Source organism: Sminthopsis crassicaudata, chromosome 2 (genome assembly GCF_048593235.1).
Source record: "Sminthopsis crassicaudata isolate SCR6 chromosome 2, ASM4859323v1, whole genome shotgun sequence".
Lineage (NCBI taxonomy): Eukaryota > Metazoa > Chordata > Mammalia > Dasyuromorphia > Dasyuridae > Sminthopsis > Sminthopsis crassicaudata.
In genome coordinates, this window is record NC_133618.1 from 500,528,200 (window position 1) to 500,545,547 (window position 17,348).

General features: G+C 34.8%; 1 protein-coding gene across 8 annotated transcripts in view; it reads left to right on the plus strand.

Moving 5' to 3' along the window:
* USP20 (ubiquitin specific peptidase 20) overlaps positions 1-17,348 on the plus strand; it is a 54,744-nt gene that overhangs the window by 25,257 nt on the left and 12,139 nt on the right. For all 8 annotated transcript variants that reach the window (XM_074293846.1, XM_074293844.1, XM_074293840.1 and 5 more), the window contains 2 exons: positions 3,843-3,956; positions 5,058-5,136. In XM_074293846.1, coding sequence (XP_074149947.1) covers positions 3,843-3,956; positions 5,058-5,136 — 193 coding nt within the window. The remainder of the gene's footprint in view (positions 1-3,842; positions 3,957-5,057; positions 5,137-17,348) is intronic.

A 17,348-nucleotide genomic window follows, 5' to 3' on the forward strand; every position in this document is an offset into this window, starting at 1 on the left:
TTAACAGAAGTCAGACAAAAGTTAGTCTGTCACTTAGCTGCACTTTCTGTATATGCCCGAAGTGCATTGCTAAGGTAAAATGCAAAGAATTTAAAAATGTAAAACCAAAATAATTTAAAAATGTAAAATCAAAATAACTCAGTAATGTAAAATCAAAATACTTTAAATATGTAATATCAAAAGTGTTTAAAAATGTAAAATCAAAATTTAAAAATTGCAAGCAATCACATATATGTATTGCCACATCTTGTACATATTCCAAAATTCCCTTCTCTTGTTTAGAAGAGAAGATCTTGGGGATATAGTCTGTGCAGTAATGACTTTACTAGTAGGATTATAAGAAATGCCAATGGAATGGGCAAAGTCAAATTCAATGCAAAAACACCTAAAGGCAAAATATTTGTAAGCCAATCCATAAACTGTCTTAAATGCATGTGAAATTTATACAACGGAAAACTAGTTGATCACATGTCTAGCTGCTTCTCCAGATTGGAATGAAGCCATAATGTCCATTGGTCTTAAAACATTAAATTTCAAACCATAAGGGTTTTGTCCTATAGGGAGTATAGGAGAGTGAAAAAAAAAGATAAGCTATGTAGCTTTTTGCCATGTTCTTAGCTTCCTCTTTCGTTATCACAATTTGCAAATATAAGATTCTAGCAGCCTGATTATAAATGATTTGAAGGTCCACTCTGAAAATGGACATGTAGGGTATATTTATCTGAGTGCTTTCTCACTCGCTCTTGAAATTCTTAAAAGAGCTGATACCTTTTCAGTGGTCTGCCACTCATGCAATTAATGGAAAAAAAAATAATACTTGGCTATATCCCTGAATTCTTTTGCCTAAAATCAAAGTTTGAGTTTCTGATACCGAATTTACTTCAGGAGTGTGAATCAATAAATCTAATATTACTTTTCCTCCTGGGTCAAAGATCACACACTATCTATTTATTCTAGTGATTAAAACAGCAATTTTCCAAACAATTCTAAACATAAATACTGTTTTATAAGTACTCTTAGGGGGTTTGGAAATCAAGCCCACCTGTGGAAGTAGAAAATCCACGAGATAAGAAAAGAGGAGTTCCAACTCTCCAAAGACTATCCTAGCAGTTTTACAAGTATAAAACTCCACTCTCTCTAACTGCAAGGTCTTATGCTTGTAAGGTTTTTTAGAAATTAACTAAACTGTATTTTTAAAATTTTTCTGATTATAGTCAATACATCACAATTCCTTTTGCCTTGGGCCATAAAGCCTACTCCTGTCTTTTGAAATGAAGACACTGGAGTTTTGAATGGATTAATGTGCAGTGCTGATGATATTATCGCCTTTCCTTTTCCTCCTTCCCCTTCTCCCTTGGCCCAAGAAGGTGAGGCTGAGGGAAGAGGAATTGGAAAATTCCCCAAAGGCTGATTTAAAATCCAACCCGAGCTTTGCACATAAAAAGAACTAAACCTCTTCTCAATGGAAGGGTAATCAATAGATTCCTTAAAATAATAATGGTAAATCAACAAAACACTAAGAAGAATTTCTCCAACTGAAGTCCATGTGGTTCATTTATTTCCCTCCTTAGCTTCAGCCACTGGTTTGTGTAGTAACTTAGCTTTTTCTTCTTTCTCTATCTCAATCTGTAGTTTAACCTGCAATTCTAGCACCTCCTTTTTAATTGTCGTTCTATTTTCAACTTAACTTCTAGTTGTCGCATTTTATACTCTATACGGTCATACAAACACATTAGCTCTAGGTTGCTCCCTGTCCGAGCTATATTTAATGGGTGTGGGGATAGCCTTCTTGGAGCTTGATTACAAGCTTCTTGCTGTTCTTCAGTGGTGATCTTTGTTAAAAGATCTTCCATCTGGCTCTTTAACCTCTTTATATAAGCATTATGTTCAGCTGTATCCTTGAGCCTAATCCAGGGGTTCCTTGGTCCATATTGCCTGCCTTCCCTCTTAAGTGGCGTTTCTACAGGATCTTGCAGAATCTTAATTCTGAATATTAAATATTTTCAAAACCTGATAATTCCTGATGCGTCCATGTTCAGGCGCCATTTATAACATGCCCTCCTGGCAGTTAAAATTACTAGTCTGTCCTAGGCCCAACAGAGTACTTTTGACCATTGACCTTTGCAGTGTCAACTCTATCCGGCTTGCCTCCTCTGAGGCCTTCAAAGGTCTCCGGTCATGATCTCTTGAATCTATAGTTTAATAACCGATAGCATGCTCAAGAGCAGCCATGTGTAATCTTAAAAGCCTTTATTATACCTACTCACATAATGCCCTGACTTGTTGGTTCCCTAGTGAACACCTGGTCAGAAGACCTACGTGTTCTCTACCAAACTGCTTACCTGTCTGGGCTATCCATCTTCTTGGCTTGGCTTGGCTATCCCAGGTTAGGGAGCCAGGTCAGAGAGAATGACTGCTGTCTGCAGTAGGCTTATAAAGGGCCTGTGAGGTCACACACATAGCCGATCAGTGAGAGAGCCATCACCCATTACGAAGCTATCTCAATGTGGCCAAGATCCCACCCACAGGGCAGTCCTATATCCACAGAGAATACTTCCTGGGGCACTCAATCTCCCGTTGCACTGTGGCGCTGCCCATTTAAAGGGCCCTTACAGCTTGCTAACTTTTTGCTGTCTCTGTTTTGTGACATTCCATCTTTCAAATAAGGATCTTTGCTCCAGCTACTTTTTATACTTGGAAATCATTCCTGTTGTGCCTCCTCTATCTCCTTTACCACTCAGTTCAGGCACCTTCTGCATGAGGATTTTCCCTTTTTCCCCTCTCCTCTGTGTGTGTGTGTGTGTGTGTGTGTGTGTGTGTGTGTACAGACACATGTGCATAGTATATATTATATGTGCATGCATATGAACACATACACACGTACATGCCGTTTCTTCATTAAAATGTAAGTTCCTTGGGGACAAGGCCTATTAGTTACATTTTTCTCTTTGTATCTTTAGTGCCTGGCACATGATGAGTACTTAATGAATGCATATTATTTGACTGATTGGACCATTCCATTTCTTTATCTAGCTTTGTTAAGCTCTGAAAATTATTCAGGAGAGCAGTCTCTTAGATGCTGTTGATGAGAGCAGTTGATATTTTGTATAAGAAAGGAAAAACAACATAGTGTAAAGATCAATGGACTTGCAACCATTTACTAGCTGTGGGTAACTGGGGTAAAATACATAACTTTGGGATGCTTTGGTTTCTATAAAATCAGTATGATAAATGCATTCAAATTTCTAAAGACGTTAAATGAGTTATAGGAAGAAAATACTCAATAAAACTATACTAGCAGGAGATCTCATCTTTCCCTACTCAGAACTTAATAAATATAACCACAAAGTAAACAAGACAGATGTGGTGAATTTTAATTTTAGAAAAGTTGGATATAGTAGATCTCTGGAGGAAAGTGAATGGGGATGAAAGGAATATGCTTTTTTCTCTGCAGTATAAAATGGCACCAAAAATGGGGATGATAATACTTGTGTTCCCTTATCTTTACAAGCTTATTATGAAGATAAGGATTTAATTAGGTTGCATTGTTAGCATGCTTGAAGATTTACATACTTAGTACTTTCCTTACACTAGTTGGGAGTAGAAGCATTTTATCCCTCTTGTGTAAGTAAATTTGAGGCTTAGAGAAAGTAAATAAATTGGCCCATAGTCAAAGGGTCACAATCTGAATACACACTACCTGTGATTTGGAATCTGAAGCTGTTCCCACCATGCAGTGTCTTTATCTGGGCTTCCTGCTAATCCTGCCAGATATTTTTTTGGTGAATTAACATGTGGTCTTCCTCTCAATCTTCTCTTTTTTGTTTTTATTCCCTTTCTAGTCCCCCTTTGACCCAGTTCTTCTTGGAGTGTGGAGGACTGGTGAGAACTGACAAGAAACCAGCCTTATGCAAAAGTTACCAGAAGCTTGTCTCAGAAGTCTGGCACAAGAAGCGGTGAGTGTACTTCTGGCTCAGGCAGATGAGGGGAGAGAGAAGGTGGCCCCTTAAGTTCTGATCCAGGAGGGAAATGGATGTCAAGTTTTTTTCTTTTGTTCAGATTGAATTGGCTCTGTGGTAGCTTTGTAAATGGGGTAGAATTTAGTCATTTTTCCATTTTAGCTTATTTTAAGTTATTTCCCTTGATTAACTTCCTGGTGGGATAAGGACAGCTTTGCAAAAAACTATCTATCTTCCAAATAAAAGTCAAAGATCTAAATGGAGTAAAGCCAGACCTAGGTTGTGTGAATTCACAGTTCTTCAGCCATAGTCTAGAACTCTTCAGTAATTTAAAGAGAGTTGATTTTGCTGTCAGAGGGAGCTGACCCATACTGGACATGCCTTAGGCAGGCCTCTGAGACCACAAGGTGCACAACAGGTAATGACTTCAATAGATGGAGGGATTTTGGCATTTCATCAATGTCAGTGCCTTACACTGATGAAATAATAGATTTTGGAGGAAAAATATTGTGGGAACTTTTATAAGGAAACTGGTGTACTCTGCTCTCTCTCACCTGAGAGAGGCATTATGTTGTAGTCCTCAGAGTCCTGGCCTATTCATTCCCAAAACCTTCATTCAGATTCTACCTCTGACACTTCTCTGAATCTGTTTCCTTTTCTTTAAAATGGGGACAGTATATAAAGGACTGCAGATTTTAAGGCACCATAGAAATAAATGACAGGTATTATCCTTTATAATGAATTTATTAATAATCATCATTACTAGTCTACAAATTGATAAAATTTAATCAATTATTCATGTTTCTTAGAAACTGCTGATAATAGTTGATACTATGTATGAGAAAGAACAAATAACAGTGCAAAGATCAGCCCATAAATTGCAGCCAAGAGCTCTTCAGTAATTTGGAGAACCTTAATGTTGTCTTTTTTGGCTTGCACTGTTCATTCCTGCTAATGATGGCCTGGCTGAGAAGATGTGCATTAAAGACAAATATATCTCCATATGCAGACTTGTGTAGCTCCTGGCCCTGTCTTATTCTGAGTGATTGCATTGTCATGGGGGGAACAAGATGAGAACTGTCTCTTCTTTTTCCACAGGCCCAGCTATGTGGTGCCTACCAGTCTCTCCCATGGAATCAAGTTGGTCAATCCCATGTTTCGAGGTTATGCACAGCAGGTAGGCCACCTGAGAAGTCCAGTGTAAAGATATTAATCCAAGAATAGATTTAGTATTAAGAAATAGAATATGTTCATCACTTATTGGTTGAATCCTGACCCAAACCTGCAAATGATCTTTCTTTTTTAAAATATAGAACTGAAAGTAATTCATTATAATTTGTAAAGGCATTGAAACCAATCAAAGATTTATTAGGCATTAGCTATGGCAAGACACATAGAAGGAACACCCAAATGGGGTCACAGGGAGTCAACATGACTAATCAACTAAGCATCACTACCAACAAATGCTGGTTGCTGTGCCAAGCACTCAATATATAAAACAAAAAAAAAAAAAAAAATGTGAAAATAATCTATTTTAATGGAGAAGATACCATGTACATAGATAGTTACATATAGGATACATGAAGAAAAACAAATACATGGAATAGATGGAAGGCAGCCTTGGAATAATCCAGAAAGGCATCCTGAAGATTCTCATCTTTTTTTTGTTGTTGTTGTTTTAAATTTTCTCCTTCTCTCCATATTTCCCCACCCATTGAGAGGGCAAGAAATATGATACCCATTATATATATAAAGTCACATAAAACATTTTCACATTAGCCACATTGGGCCTAATGAAAGCAATTAAAGAGAAAAAAAAATATGCTTCAATTTGTGTTCAGAGTCCATTAGTTCTCAATCTGGAGATGGATAACATTTTTCATTTTAAGTCCTTTGGAATTGTTGTGGATGGTGTTGATAAGAGTTTTTTAAGATTTTCACAGTTGATTATCATTATGATATTTCTGTTCATTATAAATACTGTTCTTTTTATTATAGCTTTTTATTTACAAGATATATGCATAGGAAATTTTTCAGCATTGACAATTGCAAAACTTTTTGTTCCAATTTTTTCCCTCCTTCTTCCCACCCCTTCCCCCAGATGGCAGGTTACATTATAAACACTGTTCTTGAAAGAAATGATTAATTCTTTCTTGTATTTAACAACTAATTATTGAATTAGGATCAATTTTTTCCTCCTTTTCTCCTTTCTCATTCAGAAATCAGTCCCTGTAGGTTACTCAGGTGGCTTTTGAAGTTCAGGGCTAATAATGAGAGAGAGAACCCATATCTGTTCAAAAGTTAACTTAGGGTAATTGATGGATCCTAGCCCGTTGTGTTTCACTCAGATTAGTTTGGGAAAATGTGGATTCTCCCTTTTCTCAGAGGAGTGATATGACTCCAGATTTGACCAAATTAAATGATCAGTTCTGTACACCAGACCTTTGATAGAATAGGTCTACTTCTCATTATAATATTTATTCTTATTAATTGTTAACCAGTCAGAGTTGATTTACATCTTTAGGAACATCCACTTTTCCAAGGTTATATCAGTTGAATGTTAATAAGGGATCATTGGTCTTAGAGAGATGACCAAATGACCAGCCTTTTATTAATGATATACTAGTATTTTTATTAACAGAATGATTAATTACTCAGAAATTATGTCTCTCAAACTTTTTATGTCACATAGTTCTGCTTACTTTACTCTATATCAGTTGATATGTCTTTTGAGGTTTTTCTGAGACCATCCCTTTCATTCTTTTTTAAAGCACACAATTATATGCCATCCATTCTCCAATTGATGGACATTGCCTCAGTTCCCCAACCTGGTCCTTGTGCATGATCTTTGTTATGTGTTACTATAATCTTGCTTTAAAATTTTTGCATCAATTTTTATTAAGGAAATTGGGTCTGAATTTTTTCTTTCTCTGTTTTTACATACCCTGCATTAGTTATTAAAATGATCTTTGTATCATACAAGATATTTGGTGAATTCTTTCATTACTTATTTTTTCAAACAGTTTATGTGTAACTGGAATTATTATTCTTTAAATATTTGGTAGAATTTGCTGGTAAGTCTTTTTAGTTGAGGGTTTCTTAATTTTAATGGTGCTCATTTATGGCTTTTGATCAATTTCTTTTTCTAAAAGGGTTGTTTTAAGTTTTCTATTTTCTGTTCTGTAAGCCTGAGCAATTTATGTTTTGTAGATATTTAACTTTTTCATTTATATTGTAATTTTAATTACCATAAAATTGAACAAAATATTTCCTAAGAATTGCTTTAATTTCATCTAAATTGGTTGTACAGTCACTGTTTTTATTTTTGACACTAGTAATTTAGTTTAAAAAAAAAACTAACTAGTGGTTTATCTAATCTGTTGGGGTTTTTTTGTTTCCCATAAAAAGAACTCTTAGTTTTATTTATTAGCTCAGTTTTTGTTTTACTTTCAGTCTTATTCATCTCTTTTCTGTTTTTTAGGATTTCTACTTCATTGTTTAATATAGAATTTTTAATTTGTGAAATTTAATTTTAATTTTAATTTAATTTTAATTTATTTTTTAAAGTTGTGTACCCAACTTATTGACTTTCTCTCTTATTGATGTAAGCATTTAAAAATGAAGATTTGCCCTAAGTACCACTTTGATTTCATCCCGCAAATTTTGGTCAATTGTCTCATTGTCAGTATCTTTAATAAAATTATTAGTCCTATGATTTTTTTTTCACCCACTCATTCTTTAGGATTATTTAGTTTCCAGTTAATTTTAATCTTTGATTCCACAGTCCTTTATTGAATATAAACTTTATTTTACTATGGTCTGAGAAGAATATATTTAATATTTCTTTTCTGAATTTGTGAGGTTTTTATTCCCCAATAAATAGTCAGTTTTAATGAATGTACCATGCACAGCAAACAAAATTTTCTAAAATTCTATTTATATCTTAAACTTTTTCCTTGTTCATTTTGTGATTAGTTTTATCTAGGTCTTAAAAGGGTAAATTGAGGTCTCCTACTAAAACAGTTTTCTTCATGTAACTTATTTAACTTTTGAGGAATTTGGATGCTATGCTGTTTGGTACATATATATACAGTATTAATGTTATCTCATTGTCTATGGTATCATTTAGTTTCCCTGAATATCTTTTAGTTAGGTCTGTTTCTGCTTTTGCTTTGTTTGGAATCGTGGTATTTTGGTTTCTAATCCATCCTGCTGAACACTTCTCTTTGGTGCATGAGTTTACTTCATTTACATTCATAGTTCTGATTGCTAACTGTATTTCCCAACATCTCTTCTATTTATCCCTCTCTTTTTAACCCTGTCCCCTCCTCAAAAGTCTCTTTTGTTTCTGACCCCTGCTTTTCTTAATTTACTTTATTTCTTAGCATTGCTCCCCACCCCAATTTCCTCAGTCCCTTTTCTTCCTACTTTCCTATTGAGCAGGATAAATTTCTCTATGTGTGTGGATATATACATTTCTGTCCTTAAACCAGTTCAGATAAGAATAAAGTTCAAACATGGCTTACTCCTACTTCTTATAATCCCTTCCATTGTACAAACTCTTCCTTATGCACTTCTTTTATGTTAGACAATTTCTCCCATCTTCTCCCTTCTCCAAATGCATTCCTTTTGCTCATACTTCCATTTTTCTCTTGAGATAATCCTAACATAATAGATTGCTCAATTATATCCTCTAAGTACTTATACTCCTATTAACTGTTCTAAAGATACTAATTTTCTTGGAGGTTACATGTATCATCTTTCCATATGGGAATATAAGTAGTTTAAGCTTATTAAGTCCCTTATGATTTCTTATACATCTTTATGTTTAATTCTTATGTTTGAATGTCAGATTTTTTATTCAGCTCTGATCTTTTTGTCAGGAATACTTGAGTTCTTTTTCATTACATATTCATCTCCCAGGGGCAGCTAGGTGGCACAGTGGATAGAGCACCAGCCTTGAATTCAGGAGGACCTGAGTTCAAATGTGATCTCAGACACGTAACACTTCTTAGGCGTGTGACCCTGGGCAAGTCACTTAACCCCAGCCTCAAAAAAAAAAAAAAAAAATTTCATCTCCCTTAAAATTATATTCCGTTTTTTAAAGTAGGTTATTCTTGATTGTGATCCTCCTCCAGAAAATCTTATTCCAAGCCCTCTTATATAGTTGTAGCTACTAAATCTTGTATGATCCTGATTGTGGTTTAATGGTATTTGAGTGATTTCTTTCTGACTGTACTGTTTTCTTTTTCATCTTTTTTTTTTAAATTATAGTTTTTTATTTACAAGATGTGTGCATACATAATTTTTCAGCATTGACAATTGCAAAACCTTTTGTTCCAATTTTTCTCCTCCTTCCCCCTCCCTCCCCTAGATGGCAGGTAGACCAACACATGTTAAATATGTTAAAGTATATGTTGAATACAATACATGTATACATGTCCATACAGTTATTTTGCTGCACAAGAAGAATACACAATGAAATAATGTATAATTAACCTGTGAAGGAAATTAAAAAATGCAGCTAGACAAAAATAAAGGGATTGGGAATTCTACATAGTAGTTCACTCATTTCCCAGAGTTCTTTGCTGGGTATAGCTAGTTCTATTCATTACTGCACTATTGGAACTGATTTAGTTCATCTCATTGTTGAAGAGATCTACATCCATCAGAATTGATCATTATAGTATTGTTGCTGAAGTATATATTTCTATATATACTTCACTCAGCATCAGTTCATGTTAGTCTCTCCAGGCCTTTCTGAAATCATCCTGCTAGTCATTTCTTACAGAACAATAATATTCCATATGTACTGTTTTCTTCTTGATCCAGTAGCTCTGGATTCCGTTTATGTTCCTATTATATTCTTGAGAGTTTTAATTTGGAATTTTTTTCAGGAGAAGACTGGTATAATTTTTAATTTCTACTTTGTCCTTCTTATCCACAGATATCTTTGCAGTTTTCCTTTATAATTTCTTGAAATATAATATTTAGACTTCTTATCGATTATTAGATTATTTTGATTACTGCTTTGTAATACAGTTTGAACTATCTTCCTTTACTTTTTGTTTTTTCATCGATTCCCTTGGTATTCTTGACCTTTGTCCTTACAGATGAATATTGTTACTATTTTTTCTAGTTCTATAAAATAATTTTTGGTAATTGGATTGGTATGGCATTTAACAACTAAATTAATTTTGATATAATTGTCATTTTTTTCCAGTCTATTCTTGAGCAGTTGATATTTTTCCAATTGTTTAGATCTGACTTAATTTGTATGAAAAGTATTTTGTAATTTTATTCACATAAGTCTTGGGTTTGTCTTGGAAGGTAAACTTCCAAGTATTTTACATTATTAGATTCATTCATGTAATCGGCAAAAATAGCTCCTAATGGTTGTTTTTATTGCTAGTGAATTTTCCTTTTCATTTTTAATAGTATTAATTTGGTTTTCTTCTCTTTTAAAAATCAAATTAGCCAATGGTTTATCTATTTTATTGGTTTTCTTAAAAAATAAATAGCTCAATGGTTTTCTTATTTTGAATTTTATTAATCTCTTTGATTTTCAAGATTTCCAGTTTGATGTTTGGGAATTTAAAATTTCTTCTTATTATTTTTTTGTTGTTGTTATTTCCAATTCATTCACCTACTCTTTCTCTATTTTATTGATATAAGTGTATAATGATATTAATTTTCCTCTTAAGTACTGCTTTGATGGTATCTCATAAATGTTGATATATTGTCTAATTTGTTCTTTTACCCACTTATTCTCTAAGACTAGATTACTTAGTTTCAAATTAATTTTTAATCTATTTCTATGACTCTTTATTGAATGTACTTTTTATTACATTATTATCTGAAAAGGGTGCATTGAATATTTCTGCATTTGGTTGTGAGGTTCTAATACATGGTCAGTTTTTCTGTTAAGTGCCATGCACTACTGAAAAAAAAAAGATATATTCCTATTCCCTTTTCTCTGGAAATCTATCATATCTAACTCTTTTAAAATTCTCTTCATCTCCTTAACTTCTTTCTTATTTATTTTTGGATTATATTTTTCTAGTTCTGAGAGGGGAGAGTTGAGGTCCTGTACTAGTATGATTTTACTATCTATTTCCTTCTGTAATTCATTTAATTTTTTGTTTAAGCATTTAAATGTTATACTATTTGGCACATATATGTTAATATTGATATTACTTCATTGTAGTACATTTTAGCAATTTTCCCCCTTATCTCCTTTAATTATATCTATTTTTGCTTTTGCTTTATCTAAGATCTTGATTGCTACCACTGCTTTTTTCATTTCAGTTGAAGTATAATAGATTTTGCTCTATTCTTTACCTTTACTTTGTATGTGTGTATTTCAACTATTTCTTGAAAACAACATATTGTAGGATTCTGCTCTGTTATGTGCTTCCATTTTGTGGATGACTTAATCACATTCATATTCACAGTTAAGATTACTAACTGTATTTTTCTCCATCCTGCTTACCTTGCCCTTCACTGTTTATCCTTCTTCTCTCTCTCTCCCTTTCATCCTTTCCCTCAAAAGTGTTTTACTTCTCACCACTACCTTCCCAAATCCTCTTCCCTTCTATCAGTTCTCCCCTTACCCCTCTCATTTCCTATTTTCTCCCAGCATAAGATAGACATTTTCCCATTTATTTAATATTTTATTTTTCCCAGTTACATGTAAAGCAATTTTAACATTTGTTTTTAAAACTTTGAATTTCAGATTCTTTGCCATCCTCCCTCTCCATTTCCCTCACATGAAGAAGGCACATGTGGTTATGCAAAACATTTCCATAAAAGTCATGTTATGAAAGAAAACATAGATCTTTCTCCTCCCCCCCCCCAAAAAAAAACCCCTCAAGAAGAATAAAGTTTTAAAAAGTTCTTCACTTGCATTCATACAATCAGTTCTTCTACTGGGTATGGATTGAATTTTTCATCATAAATACTACAAAGTGGTCTTGAATCATTGTATTGCTTAGAATAGCAAAGTTATTCACAGCTGATCATCTCACAACCTTGCTTATTACTTTGTACACAGTATATTTCACTTTGCATGAGCCTCATGGAGGACTCAAGTTTTTTTCTGAGAACATCCTGCTCATTATTTCTTATAGAACACCAGTATTTAAAAATCATCATAATCATTTATCATAATTTATTTAGCTATTCCTCAATTGATGGACCTCTCCTCATTTTCTAATTCTTTGACTTGAGAAAAGAGCTGATATAAATATTTTGTACATATAAATCTTTTTTTTTTTTTTTTTTTTTTTTTTTTAAATCTCTTTTGGGACACCTACCTTCCTAGTAGTGGTATTGTTAAGTCAAAGGGCATGCATGATTTTATGGCCGTTTGTGTATAGTTCCAAATTGTTCTACATAATGGTTATTATTAGTTCATAATTTCACCAACAATGCATTAATGTCTCATTTCCCCCACAGTCCCTCCAACATTTGCTATTTTTCTTTTCTGCTCATTAGCAAATACAATACGCATGAATACTTCAGAATTGTTTTAATTTGCATTCTATCAATCAGAGTTAGAGTATTTGTTTATTAATAGCTTGATTAAGTTCATCTGAAAACTGTTCATATCTTTTGATCATTTATAAATTGGGGAATGGTTCTTATTTTTTTTTTTTTATAAATTTGACTCAATTTTTTTATATGTTTGAAAAATGAGACCCATAAGATAGATTTCTATACCCAACTGACAAGAGTAAAGTTCAAGTGTTGCTCCTTACTCCTCTTTTCCCCTGCCACTAATAAAAGTTCTTTTACACCTTTTTTGGTAATAATTTATCCATTCTATGTTTTCCTTCTTTCTCCTCGTACATCCCTCTTTCTCATATTTTAATTTTTTAATGCTATCCTATCACTATATACTTGCATCTTTTATTTCTGCTTCTATCTACCCTTATAATGATAACGTTTTTAGGACTTACAAGTATCATCTTCCCATGTAAGATTTAAACTTATCAGACCCCTTATGATTTCTTTTTTCCTGTGTACATTTTTATGTTTCTCTTGAGTCCTGTATTTGAAAGTCAAATTTTTTTATTCAGCTCTAGCTGATACTCATCAGGGATGATTAAAAGTCCTCTTTTTCTTTAAATGTCCATTTTTCCCCTTAAAGGATTATATTGGTTTTTTTTTTAATTTTTTTTTTTTTCTGGGTAAGTGATTCTTGGTTGTAATCTTAGCTTATTGGCCTTCTAGAATATTATATATCAAGGTCTCCACTCCTTTAACATGAAATCTGCTAAATCTTGTGTTATCTTGATAGCCTGTGATTCCATGATATTTGAATTGTTTCTTTCTGAAGTATTCTCTTTGACCTTGAAGCTCTGAAATATGGCTATAATATTCCTGAAAACTTTCATTTGGGTATCTCTTTCAGGAAGTGATCAGTGAATTTTTTTAGTTTCTATTGTACCCTCATGTTCTAGTATATCAGGACAGTTTTCCTTGGTCATTTCTTATAATATGATCTTTTGTTTTTTTTTTTTGTTTTGTTTTTTGTTTTTTTTATTTTTTTTTTACATTTTCTTCTCTTTTTTTCCCATTCTTTTGATTTTGTTTTATTGTTTCTTGATGTTTCTTGGAGTCATTAGTTTTCACTTACCCAATTCTAATTTTTTAAGGAATTTTTTTTTTTTTCAGTGAGCTTTTGTACCTTGTTTTCAATTTGGCCACTTCTATCTTTTGAGAAATTCTTCTTTGGTTATTTTTATATATCTTTTTTTTTTTTTTGTATTTGGCTATTGTCAGGGGTGGGGGAAGGAAGAGGTCTTCTCATAGTTTTCAATTCTTCCACCTTGGGATGATCTAAGTAGAGGTGTGGTCACTGCTGGCCTGTGCTCTAGTCTGTGAATGACCACAAGTACCCTTTTCTGCCATGGAAATGTGGTCAAGCCTTGAAGCCCCATATTCTAGTGTTCTGGTGCTCTTTCTTGTCCTGGGTTTGTGCACTCAGTGCCAGCAAAGGGCCCCCTATAATCTCCTTCTGATTGGTTGTCCAGCCTCCATATGTCTATGGGCTGAGAACTCTGGAAGCCATCATTGCCATTTCATTCATCTCCAGGACCTGATGCTGGAGCATGGCCTGTGTTAGACTATACTCCATCTTGCTCTAATGAGACAGATTTTCTGCTGACTTTTTGATTTTTCTTGGCTGGATAGTTATTTCATCCCATTGGTTCTACCACCCTAGAATTCATCTTGAAGTATTTAGTTTAGAGGGGAATTTAGGAGAGTTACAGCAAATTCCTGTCTTGACTCTGCTATCTTCAATTCTGATTTTTAAGGAGCAATGTTCTTCAATAATTTTTGTGCCTCTTTAAAGTCAACTTAGTATTCTTTTCATAATTTTCTTGAATAGCTCTAAATTTTCCTCTATTATTATTTTTTTTTTATTAAGGCTTTTTATTTTTCAAAACATAAGCACGGACAATTAAATAATCAAATCAAATGAAGAAGAAGGAAGAGGAGGAGGAGAAAGCAATAACAAAAAAGAATGAAAATGCTATGTTGTTCAGTTCCTACTGTCCTCTCTTTGTGTATATATGGCTTTCTTCATCACTGAACAATCACTGAACTAGTTTGAATCATCTCATTGTTGAAGAGAGCGACATCCATCAGAATTGATCATTGTGTAATCTTCTTGTTGCTATGTATAATATGATCTCCTGGTTCTGCTCATTTCACTTACTATCAGTTCATGTAAGTCTCTCCAGGCCTTTCTGAAATCATCCTGCTAGTCGTTTCTTACAGAACAACAATATTTATTATTTGGTTTTAAAAATCTTTTCCTTACCCCCTCCTTTTTAAAGTTTTTCCTGTCACCATAAGTCATTTTTAGATGTAATATTCCTTTTTGTCTGCTCATTTTCCCAGCCTGTTTCTTTACTTTATGTTAGAGTTAGGCTCTGTTCATCTCTGGGGGAGAAGACTGGCCTGAGCTTCAGGCATTTATGTTCTGCTGCTTTTACCACTGGGTTTGAGGACTGGCCTCTGCATCATTCCATTTGGGGTTTTCTTGGCAAAGATTCTGAAGTGGTTATTTGTTTTTCTAGCTTACTTTACAGATGAATAACTGAGACAAATAGGTTAAATGCCTTGCTCAGGATCATACATCTAAAAAGTGTCTGAGACCAGATTTGAACTTACGAACTCAGTCTTTCTGAGTCTAAGCGCAGTACTCTAGCCATCTGCCTGTCCATCACTCCCTTGAAATCATGATGAAACCTCTCTCCTCCATCTTGGAATTGTAACCCAACACTGGGTAATGGGCAATAAGGAGTCCAAATGGTGCTTGATCCTGCTAATTCAGGATCCCCTGGAATCTCTTTCTGACTCAGTGTTCATTGCTCTTACCATCCTTGCGTATTGGACTCCAGGTATCCCTACTATTGCTGCCTTCTATAAGACCCACAGCCAGTAGCTCTGCTATTGTGCTACCATCTCCCACTTCTCATTCTTAAGTCTTCATAAGCTACTTTGGGCTGGAAAAAGGATTCAAAGTGATTTTATTGTTGGCTTTTCCTTTTGATTTGGTGTTTTATGTAGTTGGTTCTTTGGAGAGGGTTTGGGGGAAGTCTGGCAGTTTTAATTATTCATTTAGCCATTTTGACTCTGCCTTCCCTTTAGAAAGTTGTTTGGAACTGAGTCTTGAAGGAAGCCCAGGAGTCTATTAAGAGGCAGAAATGAGGAGGAAGAGTATTCTGTAGGTGAAGTCATGTAGACAAGAGGTTGTCCAATAAGGCTGAACCATAGCGTATGTAGAAGGAAGAGATGTATAACAGAACTGGAAAAATAGGGAGGAGCTCATTTGGGGAATGTTTTAAATGTGAAAAAGACGAGGTTGATCCTAGAAGTAAGAGTCATTGGAGTTTATTGACTAGTATACTGGCATGGTCTGGCCTCTGGGTTAGGAAAATTACTTTGACAGTTGTGTGGAGTATAGTTTGAAGTGGGGGAACAGTTGAGTAAGAAAGGCCAATTTAGTTGGGACTTGACATGGGGGAAGCTAGGAGGTAGAGATCAGGAGAAACAATTACAGGCATGAGGAACAGCCAGTGGAAATGCCTATAATCTGGAAGACTGAGGGTCTTGTTCAAGAAAAAGATAGAAGAGCAACCAGCTTTGCTGGATCACAGAGAATTTTGAGAGAAGGGCAAGATAGGGCATGGACAGGTTATGAAGGACTTGTTTATTTTCCTTTTGTGTGTTTTTAATAATACCTTTTTTATTTTCAAAATATTTACAAATATAGTTTTCAATATTCATCCTTGTAAAACCTTGTGTTCCAAATTTTTTTTCCCTCCTTTCCCTTCATCCCCTTTCCCATAGAGTCAAGAAGTAATCCAATATAAGTTAAGCATGTACAATTCTTCTAAACATATTTCCACATTTATCATGCTGCACAAGAAAAACCAGACCAAACAGGAAAAAAGAAGAATAAGCAAACAATAACCAAAAAGGTGATCCTCTTCTTGGCTGCAGATGGTTCTCTCCATCACAAGTCTTTTGGAATTGGCCTGAATTACCTCATTATTGAAAAGAGCTCAGTCCATCACAGTTGATCATCACATAATAGGAAATCATCCTGCTGATCATTTCTTATAGAACAGTAACATTCCATTACATTAGTATACCGTAACTTATTGTTCCATTCCTCAACTGATAGGCATTCACTTAGTTCAGTAATTTGAATGAGAGAGAGAGAAGGGGGGAGGGAAAGAGAGAGGGAGAGAGGGACAATGTGTTTCTGTCTGTGGGTCTATCTATGTAAGTGGGGATTCACCCAGCAAGACCTGCACTTTAGGAAGACCACTTTGATAGCGGTGATGAGGAGTGCAGCAGTGCGGGGCTTGTGGCAGACAGAGTCACTCCCAGATTGCAGTCCAGGCTGAGATGATGTAGGCTTGCCCCAGCGTGTAGTGCAAAGGAAAGGAGGCATGTGCAGGAGATCTTATGACAGCAAAGTCAAGTGATCTTCCAGCAGAATGACTCTGGGGGGCTGAGAAGTGAGGGGTTGAAGGAGGAAACCAAGGTTGTGCCCTGGGTGACTGAGGATGGTGCTGCTCTTGAGTATAGTAGGAAAGTTTGGAAGAAGGGGGTGGAGGAAGATAATGAGTTCAGTTTTGGACTCGAGCTAAGGGAAAACAAGAAGAGATCTGACCGGAGGAGAACAAGAGAGAGCTGGGTCACTGGAACCTGGGAAGAAGAGAGAATCAAGGAGGACAGGGCTGTCTGCTGTGTCAAAGGTTGAAGAGTGGTCAAGAAGGTTTGAGAAAAGACATAGATCTGGCCATTAACAGCTCACTGGTGACTTTGGAAAGAGCAGTTTCAGATGCATGAGGAGGTCAGAAG